At 40.6% G+C, this 21,509-nt stretch overlaps 1 protein-coding gene across 1 annotated transcript; it reads right to left on the bottom strand.

Annotated features, from left to right (window-relative positions):
- Window positions 1-8,981: 8,981 nt before the first annotated feature.
- Window positions 8,982-20,545, bottom strand: lurap1 (leucine rich adaptor protein 1). Its single transcript, XM_076087813.1, has 2 exons — window positions 20,333-20,545; window positions 8,982-9,869 (listed from the first exon to the last, which is right to left on the bottom strand). Exons 1-2 carry the CDS (start codon window positions 20,543-20,545, stop codon window positions 8,982-8,984), a joined length of 1,101 nt encoding a protein of 366 aa, XP_075943928.1.
- Window positions 20,546-21,509: the final 964 nt, after the last annotated feature.

The raw sequence follows: 21,509 nt of genomic DNA, 5'->3' as shown, positions 1-21,509 counted from the left end.
TTAACATTATGAACACGCAATTGGCCAAAATGGACAGGAAATAACTGTGTTGTTGTGTGACTATTATGTTGTTGCATTGGTGAATTCGAGGAAAATTCCAATAATACAACACAGCAAAAAGCGAGTCCCCCCCATACTCTCATTGAATTATTAATATCATGGCTGTGGTCATGTCAGATTTTCCTCAAGTCTACTGAAGCCCCTTTTGTCACAGACCATGAAGAAGCTGAAATCTGGTGTGTGGATTGATGCTCTCAAATCCACACACAATTTTATTTCATCTGATTTAATAAAGTTCAACTTAGTGAGCTCATACGCTCCCTTTTTTGGCAAGGCTTCTTTATCCTCTCAATACTTAACCATGAAATGAAAACCATGAAATGAAAACAGCTCATCTTCTCCCAATAAAATAAAAATGTTACACTCCTCTGCTTTTTGTGTTTTGTATTACAAAATCTTCTGTTCTTTTTTCTATGAATCAGTTTCATTCTCACCTATACATTTTTTTTTTCACACATTTATTCCTGAAATTCTTTATTTGTCCCGTCTGTGCTGACGTTCAGTCAAAAGACAACACCTGAAGATGAATAGGTCCTGATCTGAGGTTTCTTCTCACACCACACTGAGGCTGAGGGGAGGAGGGGCCTGTGGTGTTTTCCCTTCCAATTTTGGAAGACTAACTATTTTGAATGGTTTCCGCCATGACATCGAGGGGTACTCGAGGAGATTAGTGGTACTGTGTGGGTGCAGTCTGTGGCTCATTATAACCATTATCCTTAACCTGATTCGATGGCTGACAGAACCACGGAGGTCTGAAGAAGCAGATATGTTTTCACTGGATCTGCACAAAGTGTTCATGTGTTCATGGTGTGTGTACATCAAGAGTTTACATGCATCTTTGCCGTGTTGTGGTGTAATTTATACCATCACTACTCACTGAACATTGATTATGATTTTACAGCAACAAGAAACATCTTTCACATTCTTTTACTTTTCTAGAAATTTATTTTAAAATGTAAAGTAATGTTTCCAAGAGCAGTTAGATATAATCTGTTGTACCTCCATTCTAATTTTCCAACAGTATTTTGTACGTAGTTTGACATTTCTTGAAATACCGTATGCTTATTCTCTGAGACTTAGATGAGATGATAATTAGGACTCATATTTGTAAGGAACCAGCACATAGCTATAGCTAAGCATAAAGACTGGTAGCAGGGGGAAACAATTAGCTTGAAGAAAATACACACAGTTTTAGGGAAAGTTACCTGATAGAACCATTTAATTGCCGGGTGTAGCGCTCGTACTTTACTTACTGTAAAGATATGAGAGTGGTATCAATCTTCACATCTAATTCTCAGCAAGAAAGCGAATTCCCAACATCACGTCAAATGATTCCTTTGTCCATGTTTCTCCATCATCCTTCAGTGTCCTGTGCCTCTGCTGTGTCCTCCAGCCTGTCTTGTAAGCAGGAAACCTTCCCACTGTTTAACTGTGCTTTTACAGCCTGCCAACATTGTTTACATCACTTCATACACTTACCACCCACTGTGGAAAAAAACACACCCAAGTGGAAATAAAAATACCCAGTCAGTCAGAATAGAATGCAGGTTGAAGCCGCTGTGTTTGCATAATCAGTCGATAAACTGCAAGTTATATGCATGTGCTGCTCTACAATCGTGCTGAGCATCAGCGGGTCTCATGGCTCCTTGTGGTTGTCGGTTGTAAAATGAAGGTCTGCTGACACAGGCCTCTAACAACAGCCACAAACACTTAGCCTGCTTCAATTAGCAGAGCTGTGCATTACCGGACAAAACCACTGTCTCCTGGACAGTGAAAATCAATGGCTGACACTCACACCAGCATTGAAACACAGCAGTTCATCTTCTCAACAGAGCTGCACGCCGTCAGCACTGCTTTAGTTTCTCTAGAGGCTGAGGGAAACATTGCACGGGCTGTATTACTTATGAGACAAGTGGTTATGTATAAATTGTCTTGCCTGTAGTGTTTCTGCACTGCATCACCTGTCAATCAATCAGAGTGGAAGGATGTTTCCCATTTCACTGATGTAGCCTACATCAGTGTTTAGAGCAACACATGTCAAAGCTTTCATCCAGTTTGTAAGTGTCTGTTACCATTCATTATTCAAACGGTTGCACCGAGATGGCAGACACAATATAATCTGCCGACAGAGGTCGTGGTGAAATCGGACTGCGGAAAGTGAATGGGGGAAACTAACGTTCAGCTGAAAGTTGATAAAAGAAGACAACCACACTTTGTACACCTCACTAATCCACATTTCAGCCTTGACAGTTGGGTTTCCTGGCTTTCACCCACCCAGAGGGCATCATCACACTGATCCTTTTGCCACCAACACCACCACTTTCTCGCCCACACACCCCGCCATCATCACCTCAATCTGTTAACCCGACAAGCTTATGTTCAGATCTGCAGACTGCATCACATCCCTGCCATTCTCCCCTCCTTTATAATCCCAGCCCAGTCAGAATTTAGACAGACAAAGGGGCCCAGAGGTTGTTGATACTATTTTCACCCCATTAGAACAGATCACTTGCAATACTGCTGAGCTGTTACCAGAAGGGTGGGGGGGGCATGAATAAAACTGGGTTTATACATGAACACACACTGAACACACACACATGGGATGAAGTCAGCTGATTCAAGAAGCACTTTACAATCAAATATCATAGTGGGGATAAACCCTTTTGATCTGTGACCCTATGAAGATGTCAGCATGTCAGGGGGTACGAGGACTCATTGCACGTGTCAATGCTCGAGATGGATACTGTAACCAACAATTATATATTTATCATAATTATCATGTGTTTGATACTTGCTTTCTTGCCATGGCAAGATTGATCCCACTCTCGTATTTGTATATGAAGCTACAAGCAATTTATTGTTGATGTGCACTCTCATAATTTGTTAATTTATTTTACAGACTTTGAAATACACTATTTGAACTATATAATATAATCATTATTTGTCAAGCACAGTCAAACAACTAACACAACTAGATCACCGAAGAGATTTAATTCAAACAATAAAATAATTTATTAAAGTAAATACTGGATCACTTTTCTTTTTAAGGAAGCATTTCGATGAGTAGATATGAACCTCCCTTAAACAGTGGCCTAAAAGCTTCTGAGGAACTTAAACCTTTACGTGATAGTGACAACTTTGAATGTTTGTATGTGTTAACGTAGCCTGCAAGTATATGTGATGCTTACATGTGTTGCTCTATGGTCTTTTTTTAAATTTGCAATGGTTTCCTCACACCAAACTGCTCCTGATGATGTATTTTTAGTGAAGCTGAAAGCTTGAGAGTGGAACCTTTTGAATATCAGGTGATCTCCTGGCTAAAATTGTACTGTATACATACATAATGTTTTGTGTAGACATATATCTTTTATATTGTTCAAAATCCATTCAATTCAACTCCCCAGTGATGCTATCAGACAGCACACTATACTGTCGTTGTTTTGGGAAATGACCATTGAGTGCTTTGAGTACTAATGTCTCTGCATTGATAAACCTTTGTGGGAGGGCTGGGCCAAGTATTGATTATAAATCTATTATGGCTCACTGAAAGCACTCAGAGAAGTTTACATTACGAGATCAGCAGAGCAAAACAGCTGCTGATCAAGAGAAGGTATAGGGAGGTTTTGAGTTTCTTTTTTGGAGGGGAAATAATTGATACAGTTTGTATAAGGGAATAAAAACACAAGCAAAACATTTAAAATATCTTTAATCATTGGATAAGCTCATCATTTACATACTGCATAATATAATTCTCCACGTTACATACAAACATAGTCAGTTATTTGTTTAACATTTCCACTTCACAAAAAAAAGAAATTCTCTGGACAAGATATTTAAAATGCACCATGAAAATAAAAGATGTTCCACTCACTCAAGCAAGATTCAGCGAACTGCAGTCGGTCTCTCTGGCTTTCGTCTTTCAATCCTCTAAGCTTTGTGTGGCCTAAGTAAAGTTTTGGACCCGGTTCAGAACCCAGTGTGCACTCAGTGGGGTTTATTTCAATTCACTTCCATTTCTTTGAGCAGCTTGGGATGTGAACAAAACACACACACAGGGATAAATAAGATTCAAGGAAAGGAAATGCTTGATGGTGCCTCTTTTAGGAGCTGTTAGGTACCAAGAGACCCACGTCAGTCCTGGGATAAATTGTGCTTGTGCGTGTTTGTGTATGTATAAGAGGAAGGACGAAAACAGCAGGAGGCCCCGGGAGTGGAAGCTTCCTTTTTGCTGCATGCTGTGTGCATCGCCGCTCAGCTCACTGTTTATCCCTCTATTCTGCCTCCAGGGAGACACAGCAAGTCTGTCTTTTACTGTAGCTTCTCAAAAAAGTCCAAAACTTGCAGGAAAATGGCTCTTGGCAGCATTACAGGTGGCTAATATAAAGAGTGGCAGAGCTGTGTGCTAATGCAGAACAGAGCAGTGGGGAATGTGAGAAGAAGGAAGCAGAGTTACTTTATAGCGATATACTGCATGTGCATATTGTTGTGCTGCAATGAAAATTAAAAACTTGCCCTAACTTGCTGAATTTTTATCTTGGAATGCTTGTGATTTCTGCCTCTCGAGGAGTCTCAACACTGTTAATACCGCCCTCTTTTTTCAGTATTATTACATTAGAAAAAACATGTTTTGGGCAGATGAATTCCTGTTCCCTCAGTACGCCTGTATATCTAATGCATTGGTATAATGGCATTGTTCTTGTTAATAAACTGCTCATGAGTGTCTGACTTTTTAAAATCTATCATGTCTGCAGTTTAAAATTCTAGAAATAAGGGATGTTTCTCTACCTGGAAACCCAACGTTTGTTCGTATTTACGGCTTACTATTGATCTATAAGACATTAGCAAATTAATCATTAAAAAGATCACAAGTTAAAACTTACAACCCTTTTTAAAGGGTTCCTCTTTAGACAGAGGTACCTGCTAAATGTAGTCGGGTTTCATCACAAATCACCGATAAACATCATTGTTATTATTCAGACCCGCATTGCATCACCAGTCGTCTCATCTCTTTCATCTCACCTGCCGTTAGCGCTGCTATAGCGCCACTAGCACCGCAGTGCACATTGTTTCATGTTGCCACTGGAGCTGAAGCCTGCTCGCTCTCATAGTCATGGCAACCTTGTGGATATCCACTCGTCTATGTAATCGTGCTGTTTGTCTTGCTGCCCAGAATAGCCGGAGGGTGCCTGGCACCTGAAGCCAAGGCAAACACACCACGCACTGGGCATCTGATGAATCCTGGACCATCATAAAAGAATAGGGCGGAAGGAGTCCAGGGTTGTGTTTACCTCTTCATACCCTCTAAAGAATACTGGAAACTGAACTTAAAGGTATTTTCCACCAGCGTGCCAGTTAAGTAACACTTCCATTCTTATCCATGTGCACACACAGCAGCTATTATCCCTCTTTCAGAAACAATCTGGCCACAAGCGATTTATTCTGGCACCTAGACTGTCAGCACTCATTAAATCTCTGCCAGTGAGCGATTTAAAGCATATTTTGATTTTAAGCTGGATATGCCCACTGAAAACACATGACATGTCGGGCTGCAGTAGCTTCAGAGAGACACACTATAGCTTGATGTAATGTGTTTTACAGGTTTGTTCCTGGCATTACATTTTATTAATTTTTTTTTTCATATGGCTCTGCAAATTTGGAAAGAGAACCACAAACTAGCAGAGCAGACGGTCTTTTTGGCAGGCAGTGTTGCTTTACAGCCAACACATATGTTAAAAAGGGAAGGAGGTTTCAAATGACTTCATATCTGTGGCTGGATGATTTACCATGAAATAGGTGTCCAGCAATAGATTGACACTCTTCTTTTGGTATTAAAAAAAGATTCAGCGTGAATGAATACGATTTTTAAAATGTGCCAACTTGATCAAGAGTTCAGGGTCCAGTTTAAGCAGTTTTCCTTTCCTGTCTTCAGCCTACAGTTGCTGTTTCTGTGGTGCCGGCTTCATGGTGCTGTCTCAAAGCGAGAGGGCATTGTGTGTGCATGATGTGTGGGTTGGCACAGACTGAACATTTCCATCGGAGCAGTGTGGTGGAAAGTAGAATGAAAAGAAAGGAGGGAGGAGGAGGAGGAGGAGGAGGAGAGAGGAAACACTTCATTGGCTCAAACAAATGGAGACGCTGAGTTTAACATCTTACTGTAGCTGCCTATAAAGATTTTGTTACAGTTAGTTCTGGCAGAAAGTGGATTGATCGAAGATGGACCGGCTTTATTTGACTTAAAGTCAAAATGTTATAACAACATATATGAATGTAAGCAGTTAAAGAGCCAGATCAGGGCAACAATTGAGTTTGATTAACCCCTCTCCAAACTAGGCATGACAGACCTTCCAAGACTTGGATTTCTCCACATGTAGAAGTGTAAATTCTGGATGAAAGTGTATATTTAATCCATCGTTAGCATGTCCGCCTAACTAGCTTAGTATACAGTAGGCCTACACTTCAAAGAGTTTGCATATCATTAGGCTATGTTGAGGAGTAACTATGTTAAAAAGCCCTGTTCACGAGTAGCACATCCACTTATTTGTTTTCCTTATAGTAACCAGCTTTACAGAACAATACAAGAACAATCCTGATCCTTTATCCTTTATTATTGTCTTCTTTTGCGCATGGATCATCATCTGGTGACTTTGCCTGCAACATGCATCTTTAGCCACATTACAATTATTAACTGCATGTATGCAAAGAGAACATAAACGACGGGGCGTGGGGCTTAGTCAAGTGGGTGGTACAAAAACAAGTTTAAATAAATATCTTTTTGCAGTGCATGAAATGTCTGAAAAACTATACCCAGGACTTTTAGGATGCAGAGAGCTGTGTTGGGTATCAAACATTTAACTTTTTTGGTACTGACTGAAATGTGTCCGTACTAAACGTATCGAAAACGGCAATCTTTTTTGGTATATAATCTTCACTGTATTGAAAAGTTTCAAACAATTCGCGGCACTAAAAGGAAAGAGTTCAAGTGAGACATTTTAGATCTTGAACCATAATGACTAGAGAGGGGTACGGATGTGCATACAACGTTTTTTAATTTAATATCAGCTTTTACAGAAGGTCACATAAGGTAGGAGAGAGGGTAAGCCAAACCTTTTACGAGTTTTCTTTTTTGACAAGGTATCGGTTACTGTAGCAGTAAAAGTTATGTAACAATTATGTAATATGCTCCCCTCTGTTTTTCAAGTGTGTCGCTCTACCCCTCTTAACATGACTAACTGCAGACTGGTGGGAGATGTAGTAACACTGTGATGATGGGGCGGAAAACGCTTTAAAACCTTTGGGACTCTTCTATTCTTATACAAACCTGACATGCCATGCTGCGATCAGGCAGGCAGTCGGTATATACGTCTCTTTCTCTCACACACACACACATCCTCTCCCTGTCAGTAGTCTTGGAAACTCCTGAAGATCAGACATTAATATTAGATTTGCTGAGAAGAGGATTCTTACGTAAGCCACAAGAAAGGCTTCAAGAAGTATTGCTTTTCTTCTCTAATTGTTTTAGGTCTTCCTCGCATTTCTCATAATTTAACCAATAAAGCTGTCAGCACAGGGCATGCAATATCCACCCAGCCAATGTATTTACCAGCCAACACTCACACAGACTGGTCGGTCTAGCCATGTATACACGATGCAAGCAGGCCAGGAGGAGGCAAAAACAATAACTGAGATTATCATAACAGCAGTGCAATCATCTCAGGAGGAAAAAGTACAGGCATATTAGGGTTTACACCAATCAGGCACAACATCTGCTTCGAAAAATGTACACAGGTTACCATAACGGTTAAAAGAAGAAAAAACAATATTCAGCCATATTCAGTATTTACCAACAACCACTCACGACTAGTACCTGATGCACAGAGTAGCTGTATTGCGATTCAGTGAATATACAATATTGCAGATGGTTAAGCACTGAAGGTATTTAGCTCCACGAAGATACAAATGCTAACAGCGGGTACATATTTTATCAATGAGGGAAACTTTTACGAACCTCAGTTTTCTATCTTGTATTTTAATATCCGCTACTTTTTATTCAGGCAGCTACAAGTTTGGGGAGAAACACATTTACACGTTTTAGCAAAAGGTGTTTTAAATTTATGTTTTGTTAATATTTTATCTAGTAATACTGTCTATAACCATCAAGAGTTCAGCTATATTGTCTAAGACAAAGAGTTTATACCATAAATTCAATGTTTGACTCAAACATAATGGGTTGATAGGGGAATACTTGGGTCTTTAACTAACCTAAATGCAGTACAACCAGCTCTATTAGTGCTGTTAGCAGTGGAGTTAAAGCTCCACTGCAGGACGTATAAAATAATTAAGGATATCCCAGAGCAGTATGCTTTGTTGTGTCCCTTGGTTTGAATTATAGATTGGGTGTGGGTTGACGTTTTGTATCTTATGGGTATTATTTTCTGGATGAGTAGGTCAAATCATAATTCAAATCTTATAATTTACAATGGTTGATGTATCATGTCAAGCAATCTGAACTCATGTTTCAGCTCTCGACAGAACGTCTTACTGTGCTTTAGAAAAGAAAAGAAATCCGGGAACAGAAAGAAAGACCCTGAGAAAAAACGATGACACGGGATTTATCAATCGATTTTCCTAAGTTTGAGTGAGGCAACCCAGTTTGGCTAAATATGGTCAAAATCCTGAAATGTGCATCCACCTTAATACTGACATCAATGTTTAATATAAAGTTAGTGCAGTCACAGGAGGAAACAACAAGACAAAAACAGTTATTCTTTGTCAGTCAAACCCAGTGTCCTACAACAAGGAAAGCCTTGCTATGTGCGTTTCACAACAGCAGTTCACTCTTCTTCTTTTTCCATCCATCGGCGATCTGGTCTTTGATGTTACAGAGGGAGTGTTCAACAGAGTCTCCTCTGTTATTATCCGTCTTACAAAAACGTCACATCTTCTTGCGACTGCACCCACCGCCAGTGTGCGTCATACTCTAGATGCATTTTGCCATTCATTTTGCAAGTATCCAAGTCAATCTTTCCGTTTTTGTAAGATTTGAGTTTGGGGCTCTGGCCGGTTCCCAGTTTGTCGTTGATGCCGAGGCGGGTTGGGCTGCCTGTTTGTGTGATCGGTTTCTCCTGGACACCATTAGCCTTAACAACTTGGGCCTGGGTTTTGTCCTTAATAACAAGGCTTCCTCTAACCGTCTCTGAAGCCTTTGTCCAGATCGGAGAGTCTTGCTTGGGGCCCTCAGACTTGGCTTGGAGAGAGCTGTAAGGAACAGCTGGTTTCCCATTTCCCATCCCAGCCTCCCCTGTGACAGCTGTAAACCCAGTCCCCTCTTTCCCCTTCATCCCATTACCAACCCCAGTTCCATTTTCATTAGGCCCAGCCCGAATCCCACTCCCAGCCCCAGAACCAGGCCTCACCCCTATCCCAGCTCCTACCCCAGCTGCTGTGACCGTGGCCCCAGGGCCTCCCCCTGTCCGGCCCACAGCAGTAGCCTCTGAGACCAGCGGCGTGGTGGAGCAGATGACAGACTCCGAGCTGGAGGCGCAGTACTCATCCATGTCATCCGCCAGGGTGTCCAGGTAGCTGCCGATGGAGATGTTATCCAGCTTGTCGTTGGGGTCTTGCAGGCTGCTCCAGGAGCCTCTCCAGGAGGTGTCCGGGCCCTCGCCCAGGCTGTACTGGCTGCTGGTTAGGCTGCTGCAGCGGCTTGTCATCGTGCTGCGTTCCTCCAGCAGCCATTTCACTGCCTCGATGCCTTCATGGACCGCCAGCAACTGCTGCAAGATCTTCACGTCCACCGAGCGCAATTGAACCTGCGGAGAAATAAAAAGGAGATATGGATTATGTGACAAAGTTTATGACTATTTTAATTAAGTTCATGATTTGATAGTTTTTAATAGAAAAAAGAATGTTATATATGAGAACCAGACAAACTATAAACCTGGGGAACCATCACGACTCTGCAGATGTTTATATAAGCATTCAGCCTTGGCTCCACAGGCAAGCGCAAACACCATTATAATGCTATTAAACCATTGCAGATTGCCATAATTGGAGGTACAGTATACCAGAAGCTGGTGGGTACGCAGCAACCACTGTGGAAACAAATAAGGTAAAGGGAGAGCGAATAAACTTAGAGGTGGAAATAAAAGAAAACAGAAAGAGATACAAAGTGCAGAAGTCTTGTATTAAACTGTTTAAAAGGGACACGTGACCAACACTGACTCTTCAGGAGAAGTTGTTGAGAGATGTGTGATACAGTGGAAAAGTATGACACATTAAAATAAAATCATGAAAAAGAGGTCTACATGCCCTGTAAATGGTGCAAAACTACTAATACATGTATTTAGTTATGATGTCACCTGGTATAATAAATAAAGTAATGATGAATCAGAAATAACAGCCATTGGTGTCTTCTAATGTGTGTGTGTGTGTGTGTGTGTGTGAGTTTGAAAAAGCTAAACAATGAATAAGAGGAATAAGACGGCTGCGGTCATGGAAAATTCCTCTCCAGAATACATTAGCAGAGGTCTGCGGTGAAGTGCAGGGCCAAGAGGTGATATATGGCACCGACATTCAAAGCTATCCAGCCCTCTCTGCAGATAACCAGTCCCTCTCACAGCTTAAGCTTTTAGTCTTTCAGTATCTCGGTATCCTCCACCTAATATTCTTCTTCTTTATTACTCTCTTCTGTCTCTCACTCTGGCCATTTAGATTGTCTCTGTTTCTTTCTTTCTCAAGGCGGCTGTAGCTCGGTTTTCTGGAGTCATAACTTAAAATTAAGTTCATAAACAGCGTTTATTACCAAACCACGTTTGCGTCTTTTGTCTCACACATGGATACTTTCAGATAGCTTTCATTCAAGATTACATTTACAATGTATAGTGTTTGTACATTTCACTTCATCTGTTGTTTATGACCAAATTATGTTTTAGTATTAATTAAGTATTTTGATTCTTTGCGTAACTAAAAGTACCAGCACCACACTGTCAGAATGCTCAAGAGAAAGTCTATCGTTGTCAGACAAACATAGTGGCGTAAAAACTGCAATATTTCCTCTAAATATATTGGAGCAAAAGTACCTAAAATCGGTCTTAAAATAAAGTACTTGAGTAAATGTACATACACAAGCTGTAAAGCATCGTTTTACAGTAAAATGTGCATATAACTGGCCAAAAACATGCACTTGTAGCAGTTCTGTCAGTGTTAGGTAGAAGTGCCTTGAAAGACGTTTAATCTCCACCTCTGGAGAGAAACGTACTGATTCTTTCAACCTGCCAACGCTATTTAACTCTTGGTCCTGCATAATGTTTGCCTCCATCGTCATGCGTCATAGATTTAGTCTGTTTTTTTCTGTCATGATCCTGAGAACAAAATCCCAACTCCCTGTAAGTGTGTTTAAGAGCCCGAGACTCTTCCATCAACAAGGAAAACTGTGTATGTACAGAAAATAATACGTCTCATATATCATCTCTGTGTGTAGGAGGTGGCTGACCTTTGTTTAAACCATTCACCGTTCAGAACAGTGACTTCTGGCTGAGTAGGGTAAAACTAGCACATGTAGTCGTCTCTTACCCTCACCCTTCTCAGTATCAGACCCACTGTAGATGGGTGATTTAGATCAGTGGTTCTCAAACTGAGGACTGGGGGCCCCCGGGGGGTCCCTAGATAAAACTAAGAGGTCACATGGTGATAAGAAAATCTGTTGTGTCTTTTTTTTGTGAAATAATGAATATGTTCACCACTTCTTCTTCTTCTTCTTCTTCTTCTTCTTCTTCTTCTTCTTCTTCTTCTTCTTCTTCTTCTTCTTCTTCTTCTTCTTCTTCTTCTTCTTCTTCTTCTTCTTCTTCTTCTTCTTCTTCTTCTTCTTCTTCTTCTTCTTCTTCTTCTTCTTCTTCTTCTTCTTCTTCTTCTTCTTCTTCTTCTTCTTCTTCTTCTTCTTCTTCTTCTTCTTCTTCTTCTTCTTCTTCTTCTTCTTCTAAGAATCATTCAAATTATACAATCAGAAAAGGAAAAATGCATCTTTGGTCCAAATTTAAGCAATGACCTTTGAGGGGTCACAGAAGCTGCTTAATTTTAAGGAGTAACACGCCTAAGGTTGGTAACCATCAGTTCAGACACTGCATCATTATATGTTTAATATGGGTTGAATATGACAGCCCACTATGTTACCATGGCTATGTAATATGGGCATACGTCATTAGAACAAACACTGTTACTTAGTCTGATGGACGTGAAACCTTTAAATGGGTTGTTTATGTGACGTGTGAGGACATTGACTCACCAAACCTAAACCATAACCAGTACATGCCAAACCCCAACCATTACCCAAACTTTCACCAAAGCATGACTTTAATTTGAACTAAAAACGAGTCTTAATCCCAAAATACATGGATGGTTAAGCTTGTGGAGACCAGCTTTTGGTCTCCACAAGGCTAAAAAACAACACTTTTTTTGCAGGCTGCACCTCGACACCTCATGCTAGCACTTACTGCCATCTCACTGTAGCTCTCTGCTCTTAGCTGCTTATTAGGGATTAGGTCAAACGAATGTAAAGTTAACGTGTGTAAAAAGATTCTTGTCTCCAAATCTATAAAGGAGGACACAGAAAATACACCTGGAGCAGCTAAGATGAAGCAGAATGTAAATAAATGAGCTGAGTGATCAATGTAGTGTAGATCTGCTGATGCCAAACGCAAACTGTTGGCTAAATTACAACTGGCAGACACAGCTCCTATGAATATCTCTATCTTGTACCTTTTCTGTACTTGGAAATACAAATAAAAGCACACATTGCAGGGAGGAGTGCCAGACGAAGGATATCAACAACCAGAGCTTTCTCTCTGTGTGTGTGTGTGTGTTTGTGTGGCGTCCCTGGGCACAGTCAGACATTTGGGGTGGGGTTCGGGTTTGAGGTTTGAGGTTTTCTTTTCAGCACTGAGTGCCTACCGAGGGTGGCAGTAAAAGTAGCTCCATGCCTGTCAGCGCTGAGGTGGCACAACGCTAACGTCCTGAGCGCTCAACCAGTCTGTGCTCACTCTGCTGCTGGGCTGTCTGTCTAGAATACAGATAAGTCCACGGTGGCCCTCATACTTCAGTGTGTCATTCTCTGTTGTTCAGACAGAACAAGCGTCATGATTTCACCGTGGGTATAACGAAATTGTGATGAGCAGTTTTCAAAATGTTCTTTTCATTGTCTAAAATGCATAACTGAAATGCTTTTTAAACCCGTGGGTCATCAATCCAGACATTAACATTGTAAAATACAAAAATGGTATTACATTGTGTAACAACAGTGGAATCCATCCAGTTTGATGAGTCTTACGTTTTGAATTATGCTGCTTTTTCAGCAGGAAATTCTTTTATCTTGTCGTACTTCTGAGATTGATTACGACCTCTAATTAGACGATGAAGTCAAACTGGGGCCAAAATGTTTTCATGTAACACCATTCAGGATGAGAGCAGGGAGTGGGTTAGGCATGTTTTAGCCTCGAGGACTGAAACACACATTAATCACTTTAATGCCATCAGTACACGGCCAAACAGATTTCAGTTTTCCTGCCCGGGCATGAGGCCAAGCAGGCCCCGGCTGATCCGTAGGATTCTGGAAAGCTCATTTTCCTGCATTTGCAGATGACACTGCCCTAGTTGGTCTACTTAACCAAGGCAATGCACTGTCCTGTAAAAGAGAGGTTCAATGTTAAATGTTTTAAAATTAAATGTTGGGAAGACCGAAGAGTTTATTATTAACTTCAGAAGAAAGGAGGAGGACTCTCCAGTGATAATAAAGGGTCAGCAGATGGAAATTGTCCAGTTATACAAATATCTTAGTATCTATGGACAAAAATGATCAAAAAGGCTGTCTCAGGGATTGTTCTCAATTCTACAGTGACCTCAGGTGAGTCTGGGGAAAGGCCAATGGCCAAATTAACAATGGTTCTGTATTTTGAAGGCCATCCATTACACTGTGGTTTTAACAGACTCAGAAGCTCATTCAGTGAGCTATTCAGGATGCCTCCGTGTTCTACTGAATGACTCAGAAGGTCTTTTGTTCCAGCAGCAGTCAGGTGACTGACTTTATAATGGACATTTCTAGATCTGGTTTTTAGACGTACCATCTCTCAGTTGTTATTGTTAAATGGCTCTTTATGGTCATATTTAGTTGTTGTACTGTGTGGTTGTTGTGTGCTTTGAATGTCTGTATTGTTCGTTGTCTGTACGAGTTGATTTTGCAGCAAATGAGTTTCCCCGTTAGGGATTAATAACGCGTTCCAATCTAATCTAATCTTTGCACTTCAAACAATATTCAGCATTACTCTTTGTTTAGGATGAATCTGTTAATGAGTGACACGTCACTTGGTCGAGGATTTTACTTAAATCAAATGACGTTCTATAATCTGCTTTATTGTGAACATTCATAACACCATCATTAAATGAAACAATGCAGAATTACATTACAGGCGTCTTTGATTTATCATAAGATAAACATGATTACACAAGCATATCAAACTAAATATTGTAAAAACAAAAAGTGTATTAATCAAATAACTGATCCACTGAATGATAGGCAATAACGATTGAATAATTGTGTAACTGTGTAAACTGAGGAAAAAATATGCTGCAACATCTCATTCGTACCTCTTTGAAAGCAGACGGAACTAGTGAGACCCTGAATGTACCACGACCCCCAAACACATCAGACAAACCTCCAACAGCTGTACACTGAGAACACTGTTGGAAGGTTTTTCTTTGGACAATTTTTTGGACTTCTTTCCGCCAAAAGTTGGATTTTGTGGCAGAGCAAATTGTGGTGCAGTGTTTTGGATCACTTGTTTGACACATTTCACAATTCTGACACATTTTGGAAAGGAAAGTATTATGTGATTGTTATTTTTAACCTTCAACATGTATTTTTTCTAATTCACAAGCGTGACACTAGACGCTCCATCATATTTGTTGTTTTGCAACAGACCTTTTTTCAAATAACGCAAGGCCTGTAACTAACTCCTTATCTTAAAGGATTAAAATGATACAAATGAGTTGTTATTTTTGGACTTTTTGGGCCATCTTTCATTCTAATCTGTAATAATACAATTGTTGGCTTGTTTACAACTAGTCTTGGCTGACCACTTGTAATTCTTGCCATCTGTTTTCATTGCACTGAACTCATCAGTTATGTTGGTGAGTGCAAAGTTATCATAACCAAAAATGGCATTAAAAATGAAGTCCAACTTGTAATAAAGCAGAGTTTTCCTTAAAAGTATATTTAAGATATGATGGTGGACCGATTTTCCCTCATCAATATGCAAAATAAAGCAGCAAGGTGAATCTAATCAGATCATCCTTTATTTTAGGGGAATGTGTACAGACTTCATTTTTAATCATGCATTGACAGATTGAGTGTCTAAAGACAGATATTCAGTCATGACACAGTGCACCGTGATAACGTATGCACAGCTGAGGCCTGATCGATGACGCAGACTCTCCCATGACGGCGAAAACAGCTTCCCAAAGTCACACGGATACCTAACAGACTGCTGACTCACTGCCAGCAGGGACAGCACAAACACACACTCGTTCTCACGTACACCAGCAAAATAAACACCCCTCTCTCTCTCTCTCATGTCCCCTGGTGTCACTGTCTGATGTTTCACCTTCCCAATCTAACTCTGCAGACACACAGCGTCCTTGCAGTGTCCCTACAGTCTCAATAGACAGAAGGTCGGCCCTGTCTCTCCGTAAACCTCCAACTGCTCCATCTGTCTGCGTTCATTGCCGAATGCTCCATAAAAAAATCTCCACTCATCCGTGTTTTTTGTCTCATTTTCTCTTGTGTTTCTGCATTTGACTGATCAAAGCATTGTTTCACCTGTTTTTTCTTCCCTGAGTATCGTCTTTGAGAAACAGAACCGAAGAGGGGGACAGACCATATGACGTCGATCACAACATGCACAGTACAAGTCGGACCAAATGAAAAATACATGTGTTACAAATTGAAATACCGCCTGGAAAATATTCTAAAGCAATTTCCTTTTACCCATACTTCTTCAGCGCTGGTGGTTTCAGCAGCTAGTCAAAATACTTTCGGCACAGTAGCTTTAAGAAGTAGCTGTATTGTCCATCTATTTATGAAGAATATCAACACATAAGTCACGACATATTCTAATGTAAGTAAGAATGATACATTGTTATTGTTATGGTTTTCCTGTGGTGCAATTGAGGAATCCAAATGCTCCAGCTGCTATGAGGGAAGATAGGTCCTTTCGGTTCAAGGGTAAGTTGAAATTGAATTAGACAAAGTCTTTGAGAAGACAGCCAGCAGCCAGATAGAGAAAGAAGACCGATATTAAATAGACTGGATTTTGATTCCCTAGAGCTCAGCTCTGCACTAAAACCTGAATTTGCAATGTCATCTGTTTGCCCAGAGGTGGAATACAGAGAGAGAGAGAGCAAAGGGGAAAAGCTACAGAGAGATACAAACAGACATGGAGAAAGAAGAAGAGCAATAACACAGCATTCACTCTGTATGTCTCCCTTTGATAGCTGATTTATATCTAAAATACAAAAAGCAGCTAGTATACAAAGGGCCTTTAGTATGTGTGTGTGTGTGTGTGTGTGTGTGTGTGTGTGTGTGTGTGTGTGTGTGTGTGTGTGGGCGTGTGTGTGTGGGCGTGTGTGTGTGCGTGTGTGTGGCTGGCGGCCAGTCTTGTATGGTTTTAAAGGAGTGTCTCTGTATCCAGCAAATCTGTTTAGATCAGAGGAGAGCGTGTCTTCCATTAGACAGCTGCAGACGAATGCACAAGACAGAAGCTGTAAAACTGCTCCCACACAGATATATACAGGAACACTAAAATCATTAACAACAACATTTATTTGACTTCAGCTCACAGTGCTGTAAAATGCTTGACGTCAGCAGACAGCCTCAAGCCAGATATCAGACAGCCGAGAGTATCAGACCAAAAGCCTTTTCACTAATGAAGTACGCTCTCCATACGTCTCTATATTTGACCTGTTCTTTCTCTGACATTAGAACAATGGTCAAGGCGCCAGAACGTTAGTTCATGAATCAATTAGCGGAGTGACAGAAATCTAGTCAGCATTATTTCTGATAATGAATTAAATGTTTCAGCCATCTCTGAAGCATAAATGCCACTATACATCATCTGGTCCCAGCTTCTGAAACACGAGGATTTGTAGCTTTCTTTGTTCAACATCAAGTAGAAATGTAATACCTTTTAGATTTTGGACAGTTGGTCAAACAAAATAAGCATTTATTTTCTGACATTATATAGACTAAACTATGAAATGAAATGAAAATATTAGGTTTCATGACAGACCGTCTTTTTATGTAAGCTAGACATGCAGAGAAAGAGAGATTGTACAGCAATTGCCTTATTTGTCATACAAATAGTAACTCTGGCTGGTGAATGTGTCTTTGTTGTGTAAAGTTTTCATAAAAGTTAAAGACAGTGTGTTTGTTTCAGTCGGACATATGTTATAAAGATTACACTGACAGTTAACAAGAAGCAGAGCCACATTTAATTACTGGTGGTGACACTGACACCATGGCCCACACACACACACACACACACACACACACACACACAGAGATACACACACATCCTTGATCTTACAGCAGACAGATGCTGCAGCCCACCATCACCATGCTGCGCGGTTACAGATACAGGAGAGTAACAGATGACTGTGAAACACAGAGCCACTCACAAATACACAAAAAGTGAGAAAAAGAAGCGGATATAGCCTACTACTTAACGTGTGTGTGTGTGTGTGTGTGTGTGTGTGTGTGTGTGTGTGGGCCTTATAAGATTATAATCAGTATGAAAGAAAGTGTTCACAGTCAGAAAGAAAATTGAGAAATAACACGCACATCAAGATTAAGCATGCACGGGTGTGTGCATGTGTTCAGCTTTTCCATTTAGCATTACTCTGCAGACGCTCTGCACATGTGTTACAGCACATCTTACTAAGCAGATTTCGGATGAAAGTGCTACTGGGAACTCTTTTTCTGCACTCCCATTACACCACACCACTCTCAGAGATGAATCAAGCAACCACACACACACACACACACACACACAGAGAGAAAGAAGTGGTCCTGCTCTGTGCTGAAAGTTACCCTCCCCTCCAGTTAGGAAGAGGCTCTTTATCACTTCTCTCCCAGTCCTCCCTGCAGCAGACTGGATTAATGGCTAAAACTGTGAACAAATCAGTCTGACAGTCTGCTCTCGGTAGATTTATAGGAACTCTCTGGACGCTTTGTGAATCCAAACTGGGAACTTCGGTGTCTGGAGGTTACAAAAGTTTCTCAATTTCTCTTCAACGTTGCCATTTTGATAGTCTAATAATTGGTAAAGAGAAGATGCGATAAAGGCTGCGATAAAATCTTCCAACAACTGAAAAGTAAAGAATAAAAAGAGCAGATGACATGAGTCAAATGCCATATTAGGCATATTAGGGCCTGGGTCCAGACCTTTGACTCCCCCCCCCCCCCCCTCCACCGAGTTTGAGTTGTCATATAGGGTAGGAATGAACAATACAATGCCATGATGCAAAGTTACGAAATTATATAATTTGTTTCCTTCACATTTAAGTTTCATACAATATGGTTTAATATGCTGAAACATGTGGTAATGTATTATATTATTGTAATTACATTACGTTAATTATAATAATATTATATGATGCATAAATGTGACATGCAGTATCCTAATTTGTACATGCTGGTTTCGTGCTATATGAAATTGAGAGCATTTTGATTGCCTCTCTCTGATTACAGCACACACAGAGGGACAGCGACTTCTCCTGTTTGCTGCTATATATATATATATATATTGGAAAGAGTGCCAAATAGTATAGCGCACATTTCTAAAAGTGTAGCTGATAATGTTTCATCAGGGAATGTTCAGTTACAGTGGGGAGATCACTGATTCCTCTTTAGGACTCTTCTGACGTCTACAGAACATCTGGTCTGCCTGCCAGCATCATGACGGTGGCGTTACTACAACTCTGGAGAGGAATAAGTTAAAATTTCTGACATGTCACCAAACTGATAATGTGTTTTTGGAGAAACTCTCTAAGGAGACAGGTTGCTTAGTTTGGGAGTTTTGGTGGCGGTGCATGTGTAATGTGTCACAACCAGAGGAATGTATGACATACATGATCACACAATGGGGTAAAAACAACAGTAGAGTGGTGCGTTATTACAGACCTCCACTGTTTGGAGGAGGATGTGTCCGAAGAAAAAAGTTTGATTGCAGTTCGTAACCTTCTACATGTAATGATTATTAAATATGTCAAAAAACAAAATCAGTTAATCCCATTTCAAATGAATGAAACTAAAATATATTTCAGGGGGATAATGTACCAACATATCACAGCTAAGTCCCAGTTCTGTAGAAACAAAGTGGTGTCAAAGACAAAGTACACATTTTGAACGGTGTGATTAGAGTGTTAACCATCTGACAATAGATAGACAAGGAATTCATTGCATGTGGTCAACTCATTTGCTAGCAACCACAGCCATCTGCAGCTGTTGGCACGGTGAGGAGAAGCTTGAATTGCTGACTGAGTATGAAGAGCCTTCAAAGGACAAATATCGCTGATGCATTTCATACAGTAACATCAGATACATTCAATTATATGAGACTAATTGCAACTAATCAGAAAACAACAACCACTCACTCAAGCCGATATTAGCTTATTAAAGATGTATTGAGTATTGATAGCTCGGCTGATGAAGAAGAAATTGCAGTACGAAAATGACAAACTAGGTTTAAGGTAATTAACAGTAGAAGCAGTGTCACCATTGTCCACCAGAGAGCACTGACATGATGATTTTTGAACTAAAATATGTTTCCCTTATGTTTTATGTAAAAAAAATAAAAATACAAAACTACAATTCTTCACAGCAATTTCTTATTCAAATTATTCCTTTTGGTGTTGTGTTTTGTTTTTAGTACCGACAAGCTGATCTGCCGATAAATGTTTAATCTTCACAACAACAGTCCAGTGAAGCAGAGGCTGGCTCGAATTCTAAATCATTATGATATGCTAGTACGGTGGGGACTTCATTAAATGACACCATAGACTGTATAAAAGAAGAAGGAATGCCACATCCTGGAAAACAAGAGTCTGCCAGACGTTCAACAGCCTGTCACCACTCAAGCGCGTGCACGTACACACGCGCACGCGTAAACACACACACACACACACACACACACACACACACACACACAGTCGACAACAGCACGCTTACCATCTCCATTTTCAATTTCCTGATCTTTTCATCTAAACTCTTCTTTCCCGACTCTTTACCGGTGTCGTGCGCGGTGTTCAGCTTGGCGTCTCCCCGGACAGAGGACGCCTCTTCCCGCATCCACCTGAGCAAACCCTCGGGAGTCTTCCGTCCGATTTTCACCTCTATGTCTTTCAGATCCGGGACGGTCTCGTTGGCAGTGCCTTCATCCATCGTGTTCGTGTGTTTAGAGCAAAAAAAGATCCGCAAGATTACGTCCTTTTCGTTTCTTGGAAATTGTTGCCTGGCAAGCTGCGAGAGTCACTTCCAATAGGACTGTATGTCATCCTATGCGACTCCAGCTGAGTTAGACTGCGCCAGGAGAGAAAAACAACAACTGACAGCATCAGCACAACAACTATGAAATGTTCTCACTGGAGACTAATGTTGAGATGAACTCCTGATTTAGCCGCATTGTCATTGGTGTCAAACTGATGAAGCCCGTATATCTAAAGAAACCTATGATCACCAAGTTAAAACAGATGATAACTATTATTTCCAGTGTCTTATTGTTTGGCTCCCTCCACAGCGCTAGATACAGCCTAACCTCCGGAGTCCCGTGCCCGGTGTATGAGCGCTGCAGGCCGGTTATGTGGCTGGTTGGAGATCTCTACGCTCAGCTACATTGCGCAGATTCCACCTGCATGATGACAGCGACCAGCAACCGCAGAGTGGGAGAGGAGACTGCAAAGTTAGCTGTAATGACACCATAGAGCTTCCGGTACGACTTTCAAAATAAAACACGTACAAAGGAACACGTTGGAGTAATTAGGACTACCAAAATAGAACCTGTGAATGCCACTGCTCTCATCACTAACATACAGCCTACACACATTCCCCAACATAACTTTACCTATTAAAGCACCATTTCATCAGATCGGAGAAAAGTCAAGGTTTTCAGAGTCGGGTTTATGATTGGATAAGCACGTGTACATCAGTTTAGTTTTACTCCACAACAGTCTGTGGCACAAATCAAAAACCCTTTTCTAATTATCAACGTCATGTTTTCAATTTCAAAGACTCCTGTTGGAGCTGACTATAAAATCCAACATTTATTTTCCAATTTTCTAAAAATCAGATAACTCAGAAAAGAAAATGCTGATTTCAGATCATTGCATTAAGAAGTAGTTTAGATGCA

The sequence above is a fragment of the Anarhichas minor genome, unplaced genomic scaffold (genome assembly GCF_050575085.1).
Source record: "Anarhichas minor isolate MPS153535 unplaced genomic scaffold, ASM5057508v1 ptg000010l, whole genome shotgun sequence".
In the NCBI taxonomy this organism is placed as follows: domain Eukaryota; kingdom Metazoa; phylum Chordata; class Actinopteri; order Perciformes; family Anarhichadidae; genus Anarhichas; species Anarhichas minor.
This window is presented reverse-complemented; position numbering and strand designations above follow the sequence as displayed.

Bases quoted from the DNA above. Each gene is read 5' to 3' on its own strand.
- lurap1 (XM_076087813.1), bottom strand. From the start codon at position 20,545: ATGGATGAAGGCACTGCCAACGAGACCGTCCCGGATCTGAAAGACATA. The intron at 9,870-20,332 runs GTAAGCGTGCTG...ATTTCTCCGCAG, and splicing joins GGAAATTGAAAATGGAGATG to GTTCAATTGCGCTCGGTGGA.